Raw genomic sequence first — 22,614 nt, 5'->3', positions numbered from 1 at the left:
TTAGCTCAGCGCACTAACCCTTGGACCACACTGCATCTTCACCAGTAGATATCTCAGTTCTCCTTGACACTGTAGAAGCGAGTGCATTCACAGCTTGGCATTGGTGAAAGTCATGCCAGATTTTCAGACTCTCAGTAGCAGTGGAGGAGACAGTCACCTTGGTGAATTTGTAAATCTTTATCACAAACTCCAGCCTATTGGAATGTTAAACCTTTTTATTTCTGAATCATCCCTGTACTCTACCTACATGGTTACTTGAGCTTTAAGTGAAAGGAGTGTAATTCACCTGAAATGTGTCTTTGAATCATGGCAAAGACATTGCTGTTCTCTAATGAGAAAGCCTGTAATAGTTCAAAATTCCCAGACTCAAATGACAACTCATCAGATTTACTGCAAACATCACACACAAATCTCCTTTGCCCTGAGACCTAAGCCTGAACATGAGCAATAGCCACATGGAGTCTGGAGAGGGAGTTGCGGCTTAAAGTGAAAGCTGCCTTTCAACCTTAACTACGGGAATGTTCTGTGATGACCGGCCAGATGCTATTTTAAAATGATGTATGGCGAAGAGGATGCTCACCACACACACATGACTTTGAATAGTTTATTAAAGGAAAGGTGAAGCATCAGTTTTAAATTGTACAAAAGGAAAAAAAAACCTCATATTGTAAATGTACAATTTACAGAATGACTAGCAAAACCAATCAAGGAGACACTCTCAATACAAAAAACCTATTGACTGCGAACTGAACTGGAAACCCATTGGAGGGGCCGTCCAAGTGACCTTTGTTATGTTATACAGTAGTTTACAATCTATAACTCAGGGTTCAGTTTTCCACACAGAGGACTGCGAAGCACGAGGTTTGTCTGTGACTATGACTCAAACCATGCAGCATTTATTATGCTACTATGCTCACAGAACTACAGTGCTGACATGATAATGCAGCCATTCCTGCCCACCCTCTATCCCCTGGGGGTAACTTGCACCCTGGTTATAAAGAAATGATCCAGCAACCTCAGAGGCTGTTACAATAGTCCCCCATCTACACTGGAGGAATGGCTGAATTACCGAGTTAAACATTTTTGGCAACCAAGACTTTCTGAGAACTGTACACATTGAGAAAAATCTCAGCTGTTAAAAGAATGAAAAGAATGATTTGTTTTTACATTAGTTGTTTTTTCCTCCCCAAAGATAAGTACTAGGTGTACATGATGGTTTTTTCCAAATGACCTTGTAAAAGAGAAAGCTCCATGATAATTTTGCAGTTGCTAATAAAAGCAACTCTAAACCTGCTGTGCTTGAAGTGGGTCAATACGCTTTGTATCTCAAATGCTAACATTCAAACTCAGAAAGGAAGATTAACGTTTTGGTGCTGATTTTCAGAGGTCCTTTAGTCAGTGGGAGTTGTGGGTGGTCAGCACCTCTGAATGTCAGGCCAGTTTTAAACTACAGTAGCAGCTACTAGGCAGAGTCATAAAATCTAAGCATAATGAGATTCCAAATCATTGAAGACACTGAAAATCTCTTATTACAATGAATTAGCTGAGAACTTTTTGGGTTTTTTTTACTTTTTTGAAAAATTGTATTTTTTCAAAGAATTACTCTTAATATGCACAGTTAACACTGAAAATGTAGCTGTATTCCATTGTAAGCTTAAGAACTTCACCATCTAAGCACAAATTTCTATGCAGCACGTACAGTACTTCTAACTGGCAAAATTAATTTACAAAAATAGCACAAAAGGGTATTTGCGGCATGGAAAGTAGACATTTTTATATGGTACAGTTAAAATTGCTTTTAGAATGCTAAAGCGATTCCTTTTCTCCCCCCTTGATCTATTTTATATAGGAAAGTTGCTGTTTATGTACCTTGGATTGGCAGGGCATGAAATAGGTAGTAAAAACAGCAAAGTGACTACTTGAGAACCATTTGTGTGTTTTACTGAGAATTCTTTATTTGCTGGTATAAGTTGCTAAAAATGCACAGAGCAAGTACCAATAGAAAATGTACTGTTTTTGTGTCCCCATGTGCTATATAAAATGAATGTTACACAGCATCTGTTGGAAAAGTGGCTTCATGGACATCTCTTATTTTATGCCCCATTATAAATAAAAATAAATCTTCTCAAGAGTATAAAATCTGGGTTTATCATATCAGAATCTGACTTTTTTGGCAGAGATGCACTTCATTAGATTTCTAACCTCTTTTGTAAGAGTGTTCTGCTCTTTTCAATGCCTATGAGAGGATATACACGTACCATACTGTTAATCAAATCCAGTGTGTTTAAAAACACATTTCTGCAGCCAGGATGACCTGCTTATAGCATCATTGCTAGTCAGTCACTGACAGGCATAGGTTTAATAAAAATGGCTAGCTTTTAAAACATAAAAAGGCAAATGTTAAAACAGTTTTAAATTGTACAGCAGAAAAATAAAGTTAAAAAGTTTTTTGTTTTCATTCAATGTTTTCAGAAAACATGTGTAGAACAGTGTTTATTTTGACAGCTGTCTTAACAATTTAAAACTCCCTTCCCATCCAGAAAAAAAACATCTGTATAAGGACAGTCAAGAACAGGGATACAAACGATTCTTTTAGGTCAGCCTTTCTGAGGTGATTGGATTGGCCAACATTCCTTTGTATCATTAAGAAGGTCCTCTTCTCCTCTTTCACTACAAAATGGGATTGACTGTAATCATTTGGTTAAAAATCAAACCATATCACATCAAAAATGTGGTTTTCATACAAGCTATCACAGTATATAGGCCTCTAGCTCTAAACAATAGAGTTCCAAATTTGTAAAACGTCTTCCCCAGACTTCAGAACATAGGCATTCCAAATCCCTAGAAAAATGATTAAAAAACATCAGTTAACTTTGGAGGTAAAATAAAAAGCCCTCAAACAAATGGAAAACAGTGCTAAGTAAAATCTTACTGAATCGTCCTCAATGATAGCTGCAGAGTCAAAGAAGTCCGGCCTCAATTCAGCTCGTTCTCGTCGGTTTCTTGAAGGTGGCTGGAAGAAGAAGTCATTTATTGAATTGTTCCCTGTATTCAGGTAGGAACAGTTCCTCATTTAGAGTAACATACTATGTTCATGTCACTTAAAAGAAATATATGTACAGGATACACACAATGTACAGAAGCATGTTAGTGGCTTCCTCTGGTGAGTTGGGTTTGGCAAGGATTTCTAGATACTAAAGCCACATCTACACTATAGGCACTATTGCAGCACAACTATGGTACTGTAGTGAATTCTTCCACCAACCTCGCTGCATCTTCACCAGGGGTTAGGTTGGGATAGCTACACTGTGTAGGGGTATGAATCTTTCATACCCTGGAGCACCATAGCTATGTTGACCTAACTGCTAAGCTTAGACCAGGCCTAATATAGGCCCCAGTGCAGGAAAGTACTTAAGCACACACTTATCTTCAAGTATGTGCTTAACTCCAGTTATTTCCAATGGGATTTAAGCATGTGCTTAACTTTAAGCACTTGCTTATGTGCCCTTCCTGAATAGGGATGCTTTCCAGAATCAGGGCCATAGACTGGGCTTCATGAAACTCTCTGGTACTCTTCACTTCTAAGATTTACCTTTCTCATGCCAGTCCAGCTTTGAAATTGGAATGCACCTACAGTAAATAAATCAGACTTTCGAAAAAGGTCTCAATACAGTGTAGTCTGTGTTAGGGAATATTTGTTCCCTTTGGGCTTCATCCTACACTATTCAAGTCAATGGGAGTTTTCAATTGATCTGAATGGGACCTGGATCAAATCCTTTGCCTCCTCTCTTATTGGATTACCCATAAAAAAGTGATTTTTATTATTATTATTTTTTAAAAAAGGATACGAGTGCTAATAACAGCTGAGCCTTTGAGGCAGCAACTGAATTGTTAGTGACATCCTTGCAGAAAAGCAGAGCTCTTAGGACCCAATCTTACAATACGTTGAGCACTCAAAGTTAGACACCTAACTTCAAACACCCAAGATTGAAAATTTGGCCTATGATTATTTAGGATGGATAGGATAAAAGGAGCTTGGCTGAAGTATGCAAAATGCTAAAGATAGTACAGCGAAAGCTGATCAGTCCTTCCTTTTCCACATTTCACATAATACGAAGCAACCACATTCAAAATTAAAATGACAGTAAATTCAGAACCAATAAAAGGAAATACTAGGCAGTATGTAGCCAGCCAGTACTGTGACAAGAGGTCACTGAGGCAAATGCAGTTATTGGATTTTAAAAAAGACCATTTGGACGACTGAGGCACTTGTACTGCTACTACTATGAATAATTAGCCACCCATCAAAACAATACAAGGGAAATGACATCTCATGCTTTGGGGTATAAACAGATCTGTTAGGAAAGAATGTTCTCACAACTGGCGAGGTGTATTATGGTGAGTTTTTTTTTACCTTCTTCAAGCACCAGGTACTTGTTACTACCTAGACTAGGACACTACACTGGAAGGAGCTGTGGCTGAGTAATAGTTCCTGTGTTTCTACAATCAGGAGATCAGTGGGGTCCGTACTTACAGTTGATGGCCCTCCAATCATCTCCCTCAATCGGGTGCTCAAAAAACTAGAAGGCAGGCAGATCATTTTGGGAAGCTGTTTTTGTAGTTTCTTACCCTCTAACTAGCCTGACCCATTTAAAACTTGTTATTAATATTCAGGCCTTACTGACCAGATCAATGACCATGGTGTCTTCAAACTCCTCATTCATATCCTCTAGCTGACCTCGTGAGGACATCATTACATCTTCAAAGATGGGCTCAGCATCATCCTCCATTAGACCCCGTCTGATTATTAAAGAGAAAACATTATCAAGGCATTTAACACTTCCAACCATGGTTTTTTCTTCTCCTTTTTTAAAATTTTTAATTACAAACAACCAGCCTTCCACTCTTTGGGCTGAACATTAATACTTTAGGCTGAAAACAAAAATAATCCATTTATCATGTTAGCTACTGAATGGAGATCTCAGATGTCAAAATAACTTAACACTCTTTGAAAGATTAAGATAAACAGTCCTATATAAGCGCATTGCAAACATTTAAGAAGAGGTTACCCACTTTCTGCAGTAACTCTGGTTCTTTGAGATGTGTATCCCTATGGATGCTCCACTTCAGGTGCACCTGCGCCTCTTGAGTCCTTGACTGAAGATTTTCAGTTAGCAGTGTCTTTTCGGCCCACACATGCGCCCTATGCCACCTCATGCTGAACACTGAGACGATATAGGGGCATGCGGGCAAACCACCCTCAGTTTCTTCTCCACCCATGTCCCATAGAGAACAGTCTAAAGCAGAGGGAAGGGAGGGTGGTAGTGGAGCACTCATCAGGGGACACATTTTGAAGAATTGCAGTTACTACACAAAGTGAGTAACCTCCTCTTCTTCAAGTACTATGGGTGCTCCGCTTCAGGTGACTTCTGAGCAGTATCCCCAGAAGGAGCAAGGAGTTTAGGAAGTGAGTGCAGAACTGAAGATACTTACAATACCAAGTGCCTCATCAGATCTGGTGGCATGGATCAGGGCTTGATGTTTCAAAAATGTATGTATTGAAGCCCATGTAGCCACCCTACATATATCAGATACTGAACATTCTTAAGTAATGCTGTAGATGTTACCTGTGTTCTGGTCCCATGTGCTATCACCTTTGGGAGGGATGAATGCCTGCAGCATCATGGCAAGTGATAAGACATTGAGATATCCATCTTGATAGTCTCTGGGGAGAGATTGTGGAGCTCTTGGATCTACCAGTGAAGGAGATGAAGAGCCTAGGTGACTTTCTAAATTGCTCGGTCCTATCTAAGTAGAAAGCCAAAGTTCTTCTAACATCCAGGGTATGAAAATAGGATTCCTGCAGGGTCACCAAAGCACCAATCTCCCTGACACTACTGGCTGATGTGATGGCTACTAAATAGGCTAAAGATAAATGGAACAGAGAGCTGATTGCCGTTTGAACCTATCGCAGTATCAAAATACCCAGTTGAGGTCCCAGGTTGCAGTGGGGTCCCTAATCTGGGAATAGAGATTCCTCAAGCTCTTAATGAACCTAGGTACAGGGTGAGCAAAAATCCTTCTACCAGAGGAAGAAAGGCTGATATTGTGGCCAAATGAACCTTAACTGAAATAACTGATAACCCTGATTTCTTCAGATCCAAGAGGTAATCCAGGATGGCTGAAAGTGTCTTCAACTCAGGCAGGAGGCAGTGAGGACAACATCAAAGGAAGAATCTCTTCCATTTCTGCAGGTTAATAGCATGAGTTGACCTCTTTCTACTATTCAGTAACACCTGTTGTACTTCTATAGAGCAGGAGAATACTAACCCCATGAACCATTGAGGACCCACGCCCTGAGGTGGAGAACCACTAGGTTGGGATGAAACACATGACTGGCATCCTTCGACAAGAGATGAAGAATGGTTGGAAGCCTGAATTATGGTTGGACACACAGGTGAAGTTGGTAAAAGAACCAAGCTTGTCTTGGCCAGGTAGGCACTATTAATATAACTTTGGCTCTGTCCTGTCTGATCCTGTTCATCAAGCTTAGTATCAGTGGCGTTGGCGCAAACACGTAGAATACATTCTTCCAAGAGAGAAGAAAGGTGTTTCCTAGGGATTGGTGGCCTATACCCACTCTTGAGCAGAAGAGAGGGCACTTCCTATTTCTGGAGGTGGCGCAGAGATCTACCATCTTTGGAATATGCTGTGGAGAACATGGGTGTCTAGCTCCCCTTCATGGTCCTGTGAGAAGTGCCTCTTGAGGACATTGGCTGTGGTGTTCTGAACACTTGGGAGGCAGACTGCTGAAATTTGGATGTGATAAGTTATGCACTAGTTCCATAGTTTCATGGCTTTGGCATATAGGGAGAGGGATCTTGCTCCTCCCTGCTGTTAATATAGAATGTACAGGATACGTTGTCCATCATGACCCTCATTGATTCACCCTTGATGAGGGGTAGGAAATGAAGGCAAACCCTCCTGACAGCCCTGATCTTCAATAGATTGATGTGGAGACTGGTTTCCTGAGTTGTCCATCTGCCCCGAGTTGTGAGGGTGCTGAGGTCGGCTCCCCATTCCAGAAGTGATGTGTCTGTTAAAGTCACTGATGAATCTCAGCGACAGAAAGGAACACCTGAACAGAGGTTGAGTTGATCTTTCCACCAGTCTAGGGACTTTTTCACTTGTAGAGGAACCATCACCTGTCTGTACAAGATGTCTCTGAACCAACCCTGGAAGCAGCAGAGGCGTAGCCTTGAGTGATTGATCACAAAGGTGTAAGGTGCCCTGTGTCCCAGGAGCTCGACAGTTCCTTATTGTGGTCCAAGGGCTCCCTTGAATTGCCTACACCAGACCTGACAAAGTTACAAATCTGTCTAAGGGAAGGTAGGGTCAGGCTGTTAATGAGTTTAGATGCACCCCTATAAACTCTATCTTCTGTACAGGGGTTAACAAGGATGTTTTTACGTTAAGTTGCAGACCCAACTCCTGAAACAGAGCAAGGGCTATCTGGGTGGAAGATAGCACTGCTTCACAAGAACAGCCCTTGAGTAGCCAGTTGTTGAAGTACAGGAAGACTAGGATCGCTTTTTGTTGGAGGTAAGCAGCCACTCCCACCAAGACCTTTGAGAACACCCTTGGGACTGAGGAAAGACCAAAAGAGAGCACTTGGTACTGTACATGATCCTGGCCTATACTGAAGTGTAGGTAGCTCCTGTGTGATGGGTGAATCATTGTACAAAAATAGGTATCTTGTAGTTAGAGGGCTGATGATCAATCCCCTTTCTCTAGTGAAAGAAAAAGAGGACTTTTTACTTACCTGTAACTGGAGGTTCTTCAAGACGTGTGGTCCCTATTTGTAATCCACTGAGGCTTATAAACATGCGCCATGAGTCCAGAGCCGGAGATGTTTAAAGCAGTAGTGTCCGCTGGTACGCACATGCACCCTTGCTCTGCCTCAAGGTTTTGTCTGAGGCGATAAAGGGCGGGGCGGACCAACCACATTCTCAGTTCCTTCTCCACTGCAAATGAAACAGATCCGCAGTAGAGGGGAAGGAGAACGGGACTGGAATACAGATAGGGACCACACATCTTGAAGAACCTCCAGTTATAGTTAAGTAACAGCCTCTTCTTCTTTGAACGATGGTCCCTACTGTATTCCACTGAGGGTGATTAACAACCACCACCTAGTTAGGACAAGGGTATGAGGAAGATGATGGAACTGTGAAATGGAGAACAGCCATGCCAAACGAGGCATCCGTTGCAGTCTCATACTAAGGCATAATGGGAAGAGAAGGTACGTACCGAACTTCACATGGCCCCCTACATATGTCTGTAAGTGGTACGTCATGAAGCATGGCTGTAGTTGATGCTTGTGCCCTTGTGGAGTGGGTTCATATCCCAAGGGGTGGAGACAGTCCTGACAACTGATAGAGCATAATACACCCCGAAAACCACTTAGAGATCCTTTGAGTGGAGATCACTTGCCCCTTAATCTTTTCCACTAGAGCAATAGAGTCTAGGGGACTTCCTGAATTATCTCGTCCTATGCAAGTAGAAGGCCAGGATCCTGTGGACACTGAGGGAGTGAAGGTGCCGTTCTTCCGTTGAGGTGCGAGGCTTCAGAAAGAAAGCATGTAAGTGTATGGGATGGTTGAGATGAAAGCAGGATACAACCTTTGGCAGAAACTTGGGGTGCAAGTGCAGTGAAACCTTGTCCTTATGGAATGTGGCAAAGGGGGGGGGGGTTCTGCCATCATGGCCCCCTGTTCGCCTACCCTTCTCACGGAAGTAATAACTACCAGGAAGATGACCTTCATGGAAAGGAGAGACAGGGTGCAGTAGGCCATAGATTCAAATGATGATTTCATCAACACCAAGAGGACAAGATTGATGTCCCATTGGGGAGAAATGGGTTGAACAGGTGGATAAGTTCATAGGAGGCCCTTCCAAAATGTGGTAATCAAGGGGTGTGTAAAGACAGAGTGCCCCTCCATGAAGGGTGGTGGTGGTGCAAGGCATTGATAGCAGCTATGTGCACCTTGATGGAGTTGAGAGAGAGTCTTGACGCCTTCAGGGACAGGAGGTAGTCCAGAATAAGAGGGATGTCTACATCCTCAGAGGCAAGACCCCTCTGCTGGGCCCATAAGGTGAAACACTTCCACTTGGCCCTATAGGACCACGTCACTGACTCATTTCTGCTACTCGAAATGATGTCTTGTACTGCTCTAGCGAAGATGTCCACCCAAAAACCAAACTCATAGGTGAAATGTCTGTTGATCAGGATATCTGATCTTGCCACCATGGTGTGTGAGGAGTTCCAGGGAAACTACCAGCAGAAGTGGGGGATGCACTGACATAGTGAAGGAGGGGAACCCAGAACTGGCAAGGCCAGAATAGGGTGATCACAATGGTCGTTGTTCTCTCCTGCTGGATCTTGTGTAGGACACATGGCAGGAGCAATAGGGGAGGAAAGGAATAATTGATCTGTTTCAACCAGTGTATGACTAGGGCATCACCTTGGGAGAGGGTGCCAACCCCTCCACCCTCACTGTGAGCAGTACTGTGGGCATTTGATGTTGGCGTTGGAAGTGAAGAGGTCTCTGGTTGGAGTCCCACAGAGGTTGAAAATGTATGCGACCATGGTGCTGTGGAGTTCCTATTCATGATCGGATACAAATTTCCTGCTGAGAGAGTCCACAATTATGTTTGGAAACCCGGAAAGATATGCTGCTGACAATGCACCGGTCCCCAAAATGAACTACTTCTGCACAATGTGCTGGTGACCTCATGGCCCCTTGTTTCTTGATGCTGTAAATGGTGGTGGTGTTGTCTGATATGATGAGAACATGAAAGAAGTGAAAGGATAGGAGAAATGTACAATATGCTCTCTGCATGGCCTGAAGTTCCAGGATGTTGATGTGCATCCAGGATTCTTGAGCAGTCCAAGTCCCATGTCATGTGATTGCTCATGTGGGCACCCAATCCAGCAAGCGATGCATCAGTAAAGAGCATCATGTTCAAGGAGGACGGAAGGAACGGTATTCTGGTGCAGACTTGACCTGAGGGGGAGAGAACCTTGGGTGGTACTGTCTGTAGGAAGTCTATGGTATGGTGCGTGGGAAAATAGGCCCTCAGGAGCCACAGCTGCAGGCAGTGAAAGCGAAGACAAGTGAAGGTGATAACATACGTACAGGCCAAGAAGGGAAAGGCAACCCCTGGCAAGAACAGAAGGAATGGAGACCACCAACAATAAGTTCTTGGAGGGTCTGGAATCTGTCCTCTGGTAGATAGGCATGCACCAATACTGAATCGATGCAGGCCCCTATGAATTCTAGGGACTGAGTGAGTATCAAAGTCAGTTTTTCAATATTTATGCTCACCCCCTGGGAGGAGAGGAATATGAGCAGCACAGAGGTCGAGGCTCGAACCTCCCGTTTGGATCATGCTGCTAGCAGCCAGTCATCAAGATAAGGGAATATAAGGACACCCTGATTCCAGAGGTGGGCTGCTACCACAGAGAAAACTTTGGTGAAGATCTGTGGAGCAGTACTGAGTCGAACAGCAGAATCCTGTATTGGAAGTGTTGAGGGCCTGCCATGAATATCAAGAAACATCTGTGGGTAGGATGGATAGCTACATGAAAGTAAGCATCCTGCATATCGAGAGCCATAAACCACGTCTTTTTCTAGCGAAGGTATGATGACTGCTAGGATGACCATATGAAACTTTGGCTTGAGTATGAAGTGGTTGAGACCATGGAGGTATAAGATCAGTCTCCACCTGCCTTCTTCCAGGGGAACCAGGAAATACATGGACTAGAACCCTGTGCTTTGATAGGTCATAGGCATCGGTTTTATTGCTCCCCTTTCAGTAGGGAGTCCACTTCTAAGGCAAGGATACTGTCATGAGAGTGGCTTCTGAGGCAGGGCTGGGGTGGGCGACGTGGATGAGGTAGCATTGTGTACTTGATTGTATAGCCACACTGAATGACATCCAGAACCACTTGTCCATTATTATTATGCTCCAAGCTGATAAAAAGAGTGCTAGATGCCCCTGTAAGGGGGTGGGTTGGGTGTATGGCAAGAGGCAAGTTGCTTGGCGGCTCTCTAGATGCACTCAGAAATATTGCTTCTGTGAAGACTGAGTAGGAGATGCTGAAGACTATGATGATGAACAGAGAGGACGGGGCTGTTGGATCTTCTGTCGTATGCAAGGGAGCTCATAGGGCTGCTGATGGAAGAAGTGAGGAATTCTGAATTGCTCCGTCAGTGGCAGGTGGTAGAGCTTGCACTTGGCTGCTGGTGTGGAGATACCCAGCAACTGAAGAGTGGCTCTGGAACCCTTACGTGAGTGGAGGGAATTGCCTGTCTTCTGATTGAAGAGAGGAGACTTATTGAAAGGGAGGTCCTCTATGGTGTTTTATACTTTCCTTGAGAAACAAGAATGTAGTCACAATTTCCTCCTCATGACAATTCCCTTAGCCATCTTGCACGAAGCAGTGTCTGCTGCGTCCACTGCAGCCTGGAGTGCCGTCCTCAAGAACAGTTTCCCTTCCACTAAGATCGCCTAGAAGCGGGCACAATCCTGCTGAGGAAGCTTGTCTGCAAAGTCTGTCAACTTGCTGTAGGTAAGGAAGTTGTATTTAGCTAATAGAATCAAGTAATTGGAGATTTCAAATTGAAGGCTGGCAGAGGAGAAGACCTTGAAACCCAGGTCTAGTTGTTTGCCCTCCTTGTCTGCTGAGGTGGAGTGTGGGTGCTGTTGCTGGGTCTGCTCCGTCGCCACCTATATAATGAGGGAATTGGGTGGGAGGTGAGAGAACAGGAACTCAGACCCCTTCGCAGGTACATAGTACCTCTTCTCTGCCCCCCTGGGGTGGGTGCGCAAGTGGCCGGAGTATGCCGGACAGTCTGGGCTGGTTGCAGAATGGCATCAGTTGGTAGAGCCACTCTGGTCAGTAATGAGGCATGCAAGATGTCAAGCAGCTGGTGTTGTTTTTCCTATACTTCCTCCAGTGGGATGTGGAGGTGTTCAGCCACTCTGCTTAAAAGGTCCTGGAACTGGCGGTAGTAATCTGATGGTGAGGAGGAAGCCGAAGACACTGCAATATCCAAGGCTGACAAAGAGAAACTCTCTGGTTCCAGTGGTATCATTGGAGTTAGGCTCCAATGCGTGAACGCGTACCCAATAACAGTTGAAGAAACCAGATGGGGGACTCCTCACAAGCTGAGTGGGAAGGTTCCGAATGTGGATACTGGGGTCAGGTCCCCCAGTACAGCCAAGAAGGTGGATCCAATAGTTGCTGCGGAAGGCCCCCAGAAGTGGGGTACCAATGATTCCTTTGCTGGAGAAAGGGAGAGCACTGCCAGTGAGTCGGCGGTACCTTCAGATAGTTATATTGATGGTACAGGAGGGGCAGATCCTGTGCTTTATCTGAGTCCTCCGATGCTGAAAGTCAGAGCCTGGTTCCAACGGTGGTACCTTCGGAAACATTGGAACTGCAGGAGATGTAAGGGAGCAGGAAGGAACATGATCTGACAGCATACCCCCTTAAGTGGCAACTGAACCTGAAGACATGGAGACATCACCTCCTCCAAGGCAAAGAGTTCATGAGGCTCAGGAGCCAACTCAAATGTCAGTGGTACACGCTCTGCAGTCAGAACTGGAGCTGGAACGGAGGACTGAGGGTTCCCTTGACTTTAGTGGTGCTGATCTGGAAGGGATGTATGACTTGGTGGACAGAATTGGTGGGTCCGGCATTGTGTGCGACTCCATGGCTGGAAATTGTGGACAGTGCAGTTTCCTTTTTGGGCCTGGAGGAAGATTTACTGCCATGCTTTCTTGCCTCATGACTAGGCCCCAGCATGGGATCCCATAGCACTGGTACCAGTGAAACCAGACTGGGTCTCTGTGGTATGAGGTGTGCTCCTAGATCGCTCAGGCAGTTGTACGGGGATGGGGGGAGGGGGGAAGGGTTCCCTGGCCTGGATCCTACTGTGGCCTCATGGTGACCACCATGAGGTGCTCCTTGAGGTACAAACTGACCTTCCCAGGTGTGGAAGGAGTGGCTTGGGAAGGAGAGGAAGATACTGCACCCGGATGCAATGTGGGCTTCTCCCAAGCAGTAAAGGCAGTGTTGGTGCTCATCACTGATGGAGAACAAGCAAGGGCCAGAGGCGCAGATCTTGAACCCCAGCATCTTCAGCATAATCCAATACCCAGGTATGTGTGCTGGGAAGGGTGATGGGGAAAGCAGACCGGTAAACAGCATCCTGAAGTCTGTAAAAATCCTAAAAACTACTACTAACATTAAACTACTGCAAAAACAACAAAAATACTAACTATATACAAGCATAAAACAGTCTTTTTTCTGTGTTTTAGAAAGAGCATCACAAGAGACAAGAGAACAGCAGAGGCTCCGACTCGGGCCATGCGGCAGAGATAAGGAACTGAGGCCACAGACGGTTCGTCCCACCCTTTATCACCTCTGACAAAAGTATGAGATGGAGCAAGGGTGCATGAACGGACCAACAGACCCTAATAACCCATTTGCCTGTAGTGATCCTCCCCCAAGCATGTTGGAAATAGGCAAAGTTCTTCCAAAGAGGGGGGAAGAAGGGCCAATGGGAGCAGCTGTAAAATTAGATGTGAGGGAGGATTCAAACTCCTGACCAACCCATCTAAACTGTTGCTTCAAAGATGATTGGGTGGTTGTGGAGGGTAGTTGGGCAGCCCTCTTTCTATGAAATCTGTGTCTTTTCCTTGGTGGTTCGGAAGCTCTATGGAATCCAGAAAATCCAGGACACAATCTCCGGGAAGTCTGTGATTTACTAAACCTTTTCTTATTTGTAGATGTATATATACCCAGGGATTGTAAAGTAGCCCTAGAATCCTTCAGCATGTCCAAGGACTCATCTGTGGTCCCCGAGAAAAGCTTATAACCATCAAAGGGGATGTCCTCCAAAGTGTTCTGTACTTCTCTCTGAAACTCCAAGAGTTGGAGCCATGATGCCCTGCACATAACTCCATCATGGAGATGGACCTGGCAGCAGTGTCCGCAGCATCTAAGGATGCTTGAAGAGCAGTTCTGGCCAATAATTCACCTTCAGAGATGATGGACTGGAACTGCTCCCTATATTCCTGTGTCAGATGTTCAATAAAAGCTGTGAATTTGTAAAATTATATTTGGCCATGACTGCCTGATAATTCACGATCCTGAATTGTAGGATTGCTGATGCATAGGACTTTTGTCCAAAGAGATCCAGTCTTTTCTAGTCTTTGTCATATACAGTGGACTTAGAGAAGTGCTGCCTACCTTGCTCGTTTACTGCATCCACCAATAGGGAGTCAAGTGGAGGGTGGGAGAACAAAAAATCAGAATCCTTGGAGGGACATAATATATCTTATCCACCTGTTTACACAAAGGTGGAATAGTAGCAGGTGTTTGCCGTACAGTTTCAGCTAGATCTAGGAGTGCCTCACTGTTTGGTAATGCCACTCTCAAGGGTGTTGCTGACTGCAGGATATCCAACAGTTTGTGCTGTGAATCCTTGAACTCTTCACGTAGAATTTGAAGAGAGTCAGCTACCCTCTTTATGAAACCTTAAAATTGTTGAAAATCATCAACCATGGATGATGGTGGAGGCAACTGCTTCAACTGAAGAGGATGAAATAGGTATTTGAGGGATGGTCTCCTTATGTGCCCTGGCTTCTTGTTTCTCAAACATCTCCTCCTGTAGTCTTGAGGGGGCTGGCTGGGGAGGAGATAACTCTGGCCTCCCTATAAGATGGTACTGGTGGTCAGGCCAATTGTTTCCAATAGGCAGCCCTGGGATCCAAGTATGGCCATGGCGAGACCCATGTGGAAGGGGGGATGGCATATAGGGTTGGTTCCACCATGGCTTGATAATGATCTTCCCTGTGACTGTCAGAGAGTAGGTTCCTGAAGGGATATGCTGGAGAACCCTGAACAGAAATAGAGGAGACTAACTGGAAGTCTCCTTCATCCTCCTCCATCTCATTCAAAGGAGGAGCACTCACAGAAAGTGGTGGAGAGTCCTGCATTACCAGAGGAAGGTGGTCAGGAGATTGAGGTCTTGCTACCGAGAGACACATGGTAACTACAAAGAGCAGGGACTCTGGTTCATCTGTTTTAGAGAGATCCTTTGTATCTTGTACCTGAATTCTTGTGGTACCGAGTAGGAGATCACTACTGATGCAGTAGCCGAGCACACAGTTGCTGAAGTTGATGGTACCATTGATGGAGAGTGTACTGAAGTAGATGCTGATGGTGTCTGGCACCAATGCTTGCTTGGTGACGAATACATAGGTACCAACAGCTGGTCTGAACTTGATGATGCCAATCCAGAATGCCTATGTTTGCCCTCCTTGCTGGTAGAGGATACCGAGGCCCTATAGAAGCCGTGTCTCTCCTTTAAGTTTTGGGACTTCACCACCTCCACAGTACCAGAAGAGGAGTCCTTCAACTCAGTGGTATCAAGTCAAGAGGTTGAGGCTTTGGAGACTGTAAATCTCTCTGTAGAACTCTCCTGGGCTTTTTCAGAGCTGGCTCCTTAATGTGAGAGTCTGCGCTCCTCTTTTTAGATAATAATCTTTACCTTATTAGGGGAAGCCTGCGCTGAGGTTGAAAGGGCACTGGATCAGTCCAGAGACAGGTATGTGGAGAGGTGTCTCCTGGCCTGACTCAAAAGCTGACCGAAGGTAGTGTTCCATCATCAATAGTGTGAGTTTAATCTGCCTGTTCTTCCTTGCCCTGGACTTGAGGGCCAGGCAGAGGTTGCAATTCTTTGAGACGTGGGACTCCCCCAACAAACAGACACACTTAGAGTGGCTGTCCTTTTTGGTATAACCCCTCGGCAGGAGAGGCAGCATTTGAAGCCTGGCGACAAAGGCATGCCCTGCTAGGAAAAACAAGCCTCCTGAAGGGAAAAGAGAGGAGAGAAAAAACAGTCCTCTCAATGCTTATTTAACTAATATAACTGTACTAACAACTGACAATACTAACTATCTTAACTATAGAAAAATAAAAAAGCCAAGGTATGCTCAAGATGCACAACTAAGGCTCTGTCTCAGGCTGAGGTGATTGAGAACTGTATAGCCTTGGTGTCTGGTACCAGGAGGCATAGGGTGCATGCACGAGTCGAACAGACGCTGCTAACTGAAAATCCCTGATCAAGGGCTCAAGAGGTGCATGCGCGAAGTGGAAGTGGAGCACTCATAGGGATGCTACTCGAAGCATTAAACCTTACAACGACCCTCCAGGACAGGCAACTGGTAATAGCTTCATTTTACAATAGGGCAAGCAAGTATAGAGAGGTCTTGTGACTTGCTCAAGGTTTCACAGTAAATCACCACGAATGCTGGGAACAGAACCCAAAACTGATTCCCAGGACTGAGCATTAAGGGCTTGATCTTGTAAGGTGCTGGGCACTCTGGCCCCAACCAGCAAAGCACTTCAGCAAATGATTATGCATATGAGTGGTCCTACTGACTTCGGTGGGAGTACTCTTATGCTTAAAGTGGTTTGATAGATACGGCCAGAGAGATCAATGTCTTGCAGAGCTGAGTGCCAAACCTTAGCCCACCCTCCCTCTGCTGATGCACATCATAACTTCATAAAGCTGTTAGTGTGCTTTTACTAAAAAAGATAAAATGTTGTACAAACCCTAATAAAATAGCAACTACACAGAGCAGGGTTAAGTCCATCATTAACGGATTCATTGATTCAATTACTCATCATGAAGAGGATCTTTGGTGGTTTGAACACTTACACTGCATGCCTTACACCACTTCTCCCTTTCATGTAGTTCATTCCTGTCCTGTCCTTTCGATTTAAATCTTCTAGCTTCTGCTGGCCCAACCAAGATATCTGCATCTGGGGACTAACACATAGAGAGCAGCATTACTAACTCAGTCACAGCACTGATTTTGTATTTATGATTTTTAGATGCCACATCAGTAAATTCCTTCTCAGGCCAACTTCAAGACAGGAGGAACAGGGCATATACTCTGGTGGCTTTGCACTACACTGGCAAAACAAAGTTCCTGTAAACTCAGTTTCATTGGCTAGTATGGCCTGGCTGCTTTGCTCCAGAATGACAAAGCAGCCAGAGCATACCAGTGAATCTGCCTATAAAAGTTAAAACAAACAAACGAAATGTATGGTTGATATTACATATCTTCAAAGTACTAGAAATATCATATAGTAGCATTCTCAAAGTTTCTTGTTCAATGTTCATGTATGAACTTTTAAATTAAGATAACCAAGGAAATTCCAAGACAAACTAAAAAAGCTGGAGTTAAGATCAGTAATTTCGGGTAAAATAAGTTACAGGCATGTTATAATTATCCCCCAAACAAGCATTATAAGCTTAGGAAAAGAGCTTTTAAGTTAAACTTAAAAGAAATTCAAACATTTTTCAAGTTATGAAAATGCACGGTTAGGGGACCCAAATAACCTTAACTCTGCCCTGTGGTGGTGAAAAAAGAAAAGAAAAATTCCATGTCTTTAAAAATCAGTTAAAACTAATTGAGGGCCACAGACACTAAAATGCCTTAAAATAATCATATTGTTATTGCATTGGATAATTTCAGCATCCCTGTAATATATTTCCCTCCTAAATTATGGCTATGCCCTTTCTACCTTTGTTTTAACAGAGTTTTTTCCTGAGAATCTAAAAAATGATATTATTGACACAATTTATACTAGGCTACCCATGGAACTACCAGCTAAAAGATTTTCCCCCCTAAAATATATGCTGCAAATGTAAAACCACAAATATGTTGTATAACTGCTACTGCTATCCCAACTGTTTTGTTTAGCATGTGTTTCTTGTTCAGCACAATACATTTAAGCCTAACATCTTGGTACATACTTGTGTAAAAAATCTTGTTCAGATCCATGTTCTGACTCATGCTCTTGAATCTGCTCTCCCATTTGTCTAGTGTTCTCTCTCAATACAGTTGAAGTGAGCTGTGGTGTTTGCAGAGCCCCTGGTGTTTGAATGGTGTCGTTCCTGTTTAGCCATGAGCCTTCCAGACTCTCATCTATAAAAAGAAAAATTACATTTAGCTAGTTATTTGAGATAGTGAATTTATTCAGCACAATATTATTATGATTAATAACTTATTCAGGCCAACTTTTAAACAGGATATTTATTGGCGGCACATATTGCATAAAGTATAAGCTTTAGAACGCATATACAGTACTAATTCAGGATTTGAATTTATGTATTCATCCACTGGTACATTTTGATACAGCTCCCTACCTCAGTTAGAGCAAATTCTGCAAAACTGGAAATTTACAAATTCAGTATTTTACACTATAAATAGGTAACTGGGTGATGGATCAATTTGGATTAATCTCCAAGAAGTTTAATTTCCAGCTCTAATTTAATTCTGTATTAGTACTGAGGAGGAAGGATCCCAACTCCTTATGCCAAAGAAGGATTAGGAACAGGATCCACCCCCCTTCTTTGAACTACCAGGTATTCCCAACAACGTTTCAACCTCAAAGCAAGTATATCTAATAAACAATAATAATAATCAACCATAAATATTTGTATTGCAGTGGTGCCTAGAGAACCACGTGCTGAACATACACATAGCAAAGATGGTTCCCACCCTAAAGAGCTTACAATCTATTTAGAACATGAGACACAACATGTGGATATAACAAACAGATGACGGGGAGCACAAGATAAGGATGGAGATCTGGCCAAGGATGGGTCATCAGAGACTTTGGTGGGAGTGGAGTGAGCAGAAGCTAGAAAGGAGAGTCTCTGTTTACAATGGAAGTGGAGGAAAAGAACTCCAGGCAGCAATTGCAGACAGAGCGTTCAATGAGCCTACAGATGAAGGGAAGAAGGGAAATGGGGTGGTAGCTGGAGATGCAACCAGAATCAACCATGAGTTCTTTTAACGTGGGAGACACAAAAGGATGCTTGCTTGTACTGCAAAGAGAATGAACCACAGGGAACGGAGAGGTTGAGAAGAAAGATGAGGGAGCTGATGATGGCGTGGGCAAGGGAGATCAGAAAATGGGATAAGGTTGCTGAGGCAGCCAGAGGGATTAGAGGAGAACAGACAAGAGATCTCAGTTTCACTGATGGCAGAAAGGAGAAGTAAGCAATGACAGGAATTAGGAAAGGAGGGCGGGGAAGGGAGATCCCACTGGCTTTTGTCATTTTTCTCATGCCTTTTTCTTTTTGGGCTTAACTGTTGCCTGCTTGTTCTTGAATTTACCCTAACACAAATGCCCCTGAAGCACCTCTGCCATTCAAATTTATCTTTTCAGTTCCTCCTTTGTGCTTGATTTCCTTTGGGGACAAAGTAATGCCAGTGGAAATCCATATAGAAGGCAGATTTGTGTCGCGTATCAGCCATATATAGACTCTGGACCAGACTGTTGGCTGAGCCTGTCCCAGATCTGGCTGAGCTCCCCCTGTTGGATACTCACCAGACTGCTGTGAGGAGATCCAAACTGAATCCCTGTGTTCTTTAAGCCTCCAGAGCCTGAACAGACTCCAGGCACTGCCCCTGGCTGGGATCCTCTAACACATCCTGAGCAGAGACCCCACAGTCCAACTGCCTAATCACTGGCAGAGGCCACTGGATCCAATCTGCTACCCTAGGCAAAACATCAGTGTGCCGCCCCTACCACCTCCTTAAAAGTTAGCCTTGGACCCCGAGTGTCTTCCCTGATGCTACAACCCGCACCCCCAAACTTCAAGCAGCTGGATTGGAGAGTGACAAGGCAGACCCCAATGTGTGCCCTTTCCAGGTGGGTTGGCACCAGGTGCCCAGGGCTCTAAAGGGGAGCAAAAGCCCTGCTCAGCCACAGAGGGACATGGACATCAGCAGGGAACAGCTCCCAGCCCATTGAACCCAGGTGAATGGGCAGCATGGATGCCCATCCCTCTAGCACAGGAGTTGGGAGGCTCCTTCCCACCGGGTAGAGTCAGGCACCTTGGCAGCCACACACTGGCCCAGCCAACAGCAGGCTGCCCCAGCCCAGTCCTGCCCTTTGTCCCCTGCACTCCACACCCACCATCCTGCAACCCCACTCACCCGCCACTGCATCTTCACCCCATCGCAGCCCACAACCCCTGCCTGGTCTTGGTCCTCAACAACTTTTCTGGCTCATTAACCCTAGAATTGGATCCTAGTATTCAATACCTCAATCCTGAATCTTGTGGCAACCTGCTATTAGTCAATTGTTATGATAAAATTGGCTCGTTATTTCTACTCTTTCTTGTCCAGTTTCTAATTCATGAAATAAATTTCTCATCTGCCTACTTATTTCCTTAATAGAATCTTCCTAGGGACTTTGGCAAAGACCTTTTGAGAGTCCAAACAAATTATATCAAGCTAGTTCTCCTTTACCCACCATTTTGCTAATGAGATGCTCAAAGAACTCTATTAAACTAGTGGGACATGATTTTCCTTTGCAGAAGCTTTGCTAGTTAGTCCCTACCATATCACAGTTATTTAGGTGTTTTATTCTATCTTTAACTATTCTTTCAACGAGTTCACCAGATACTACAGTAAGTCTTGTAAGTCTGGAATTCCCAGTATCATCTCAAGAACCTTCTTTTAAAGACAGGTAAAACACTGGCTACCCTCCAATGTTCTGGCATAACTGCTCTTTTTATTGACGGTCTGCATATTTTTGTTTACAGAAGAGCCACTTCATTCCTAAATTCTTAAAACATTTCCGGCAACACATCTGTTCAAATTAAATTCAGGGTATCTCTGCTATACAGTATTTACTAAGCTGGAAGCCAAGATGGGAAAAAATAATGAAAAGTGCAGGACTTAGACAATACTATCCAGTTATCTAAAAACTGCACCTCTGAATAATGGAATCATGTTATAAAACAACTGCAGTAAATGGAATCCTTAGAAAATCAAGTAAGGTTCAGAAATGTCAGACTGCTGGCTGTCCTTGCAGGAAGAAGGGCGTCTGAATGTAGATGTAAAATCTCTTATCTACTTGGAACAGTCTACCATATTTCATAAGTAAAGCCCATAAAACCTTTAAAAGAGGAATCATCATAGTCATAGTGGCATTTGATCAGAGGGATGGAAACAGATTTCTGTTTGTTACATGTACTATAAAAGAAAAAGAACTTAAAGGGGCCAAACTGCTATTGTTCTTGATCTCAGTCCAGCCACACAGGAGAAAGGACTTGGCAATTCTGAAAATATTTGTAGACAATGGAGTTGATGCCTCCATCCTTATGATATATATATATCCTGAGATTAGACATCAGTGACCACATTATTTATCAGTTTGGGTATCCCAGACATTTCTTCAGGCAACAATCAGAAACACAGCATACGATATTAACTTCCTCCCTTTGTTGACATATTCTTTCCTTTCTCTCCTAACTGAGAAAGATAATGTATCTATGTTTTTGGCCACACAGCATTCTTTCACAGTGTAACCTTACTAGATCTCTGTTCAATCTATCTATTTTCTCTTGTGGATTGTAAACTCCTGGGAGCGGGGACTGACTTTTTGTTACGTGTTTGTATAGTGCCTGCTACACTGGGGTCCTACTGTGACCATATCCTAGCTGCTACTCAATGCAAATAACACTGATACAAATACTAATGGTGTAAGTCTGGTTAAATGATTTATCGCTACTCCTATTTAACATCTGTGTATAACCTTTTAAGGTTACAGGGAGATGCCATGGGATGCAATGACCACCACAAGTTGATGAGACACAGCTTTATGTATCCTTTTCAAACAGTGCAGTCACTACTTTCTCATAGATAACAGTGTCTGGGTGAGACTGGAGCACACATGAAGATCAGATGGCTTAAAATAAACTTAGGAGAATATGAAGTAATGCAAACTGGAATTTCTTGGAGAAGCTAGTAAGCACATGCTCTCCAGCAGCTAAGATAGCATGCAGTTTTGCTGGTCACTTCACTTACCCTCTGGTGGGAAGATTCTGTCCACATCTCTTGGACAAAGACTTGGTCACAGCAGTTAACCAAGTATTTGTCACCCACAGGCTACATTATTGCACTTCTCTCTATTTCAGTCTAAAGAAGAAATTAATGAAATTACAACTGCAACAGAACAGAGCTACCTGTCTCTTAAGTGAAATGAGCCAAAAAACAGCCTGCCCTGGCTCTGCATGTACAACTGCATCCTGATGAAGCTTCTAGTACTAAGATTATAAAGTCTTCATTGGGATAGGCCCATGCTGATTCCACAGATGGCTTTTCCTTCAAGAACAGCAGCACACATCAGAAATGCTACACTTACCAGGACCCAGAACCATCTCAACAACAGGCCCAAGACTCTGGAATACTCCACCAAGAGAAAACAAACAGCCCCACAAACCACCCTCTTGAGGTCACACTATAAACAACACTTCTTTGCCCTAACATTCCCTAAAGAAACAAACAGAAGAAAATTCGGAGCACAAAAAAGTACCAGACCAAGATTAATCTTAGAGCAAAACAGAGAATTATCAGCAAGCTCATAGCTCTCCTACAACTGACAGACCAGGCAGATACTGGGCCTGAGCCTCTTCTGTGCTGAGTAGAAAATGTGTGTGTGGGTGGGAG

At 43.9% G+C, this 22,614-nt stretch overlaps 1 protein-coding gene across 4 annotated transcripts in view; it reads right to left on the bottom strand.

Moving 5' to 3' along the window:
* Nucleotides 1–590: 590 nt before the first annotated feature.
* STAG1 (STAG1 cohesin complex component) overlaps nucleotides 591–22,614 on the bottom strand; it is a 378,319-nt gene continuing 356,295 nt past the window's right edge. For all 4 annotated transcript variants that reach the window (XM_048863147.2, XM_048863151.2, XM_048863150.2 and 1 more), the window contains 5 exons: nucleotides 17,901–18,072; nucleotides 16,797–16,907; nucleotides 4,686–4,800; nucleotides 2,933–3,013; nucleotides 591–2,841 (listed from right to left, as the gene is read on the bottom strand). In XM_048863147.2, coding sequence (XP_048719104.1) covers nucleotides 2,818–2,841; nucleotides 2,933–3,013; nucleotides 4,686–4,800; nucleotides 16,797–16,907; nucleotides 17,901–18,072 — 503 coding nt within the window. In that variant the 3' untranslated portion in view covers nucleotides 591–2,817. The remainder of the gene's footprint in view (nucleotides 2,842–2,932; nucleotides 3,014–4,685; nucleotides 4,801–16,796; nucleotides 16,908–17,900; nucleotides 18,073–22,614) is intronic.

Source organism: Caretta caretta, chromosome 9 (genome assembly GCF_965140235.1).
Source record: "Caretta caretta isolate rCarCar2 chromosome 9, rCarCar1.hap1, whole genome shotgun sequence".
Taxonomy (NCBI): Eukaryota; Metazoa; Chordata; order Testudines; family Cheloniidae; genus Caretta; species Caretta caretta.
The sequence above is the reverse complement of the archived record's forward strand: the minus strand, read 5'-3'. Positions and strand labels throughout refer to the sequence as shown.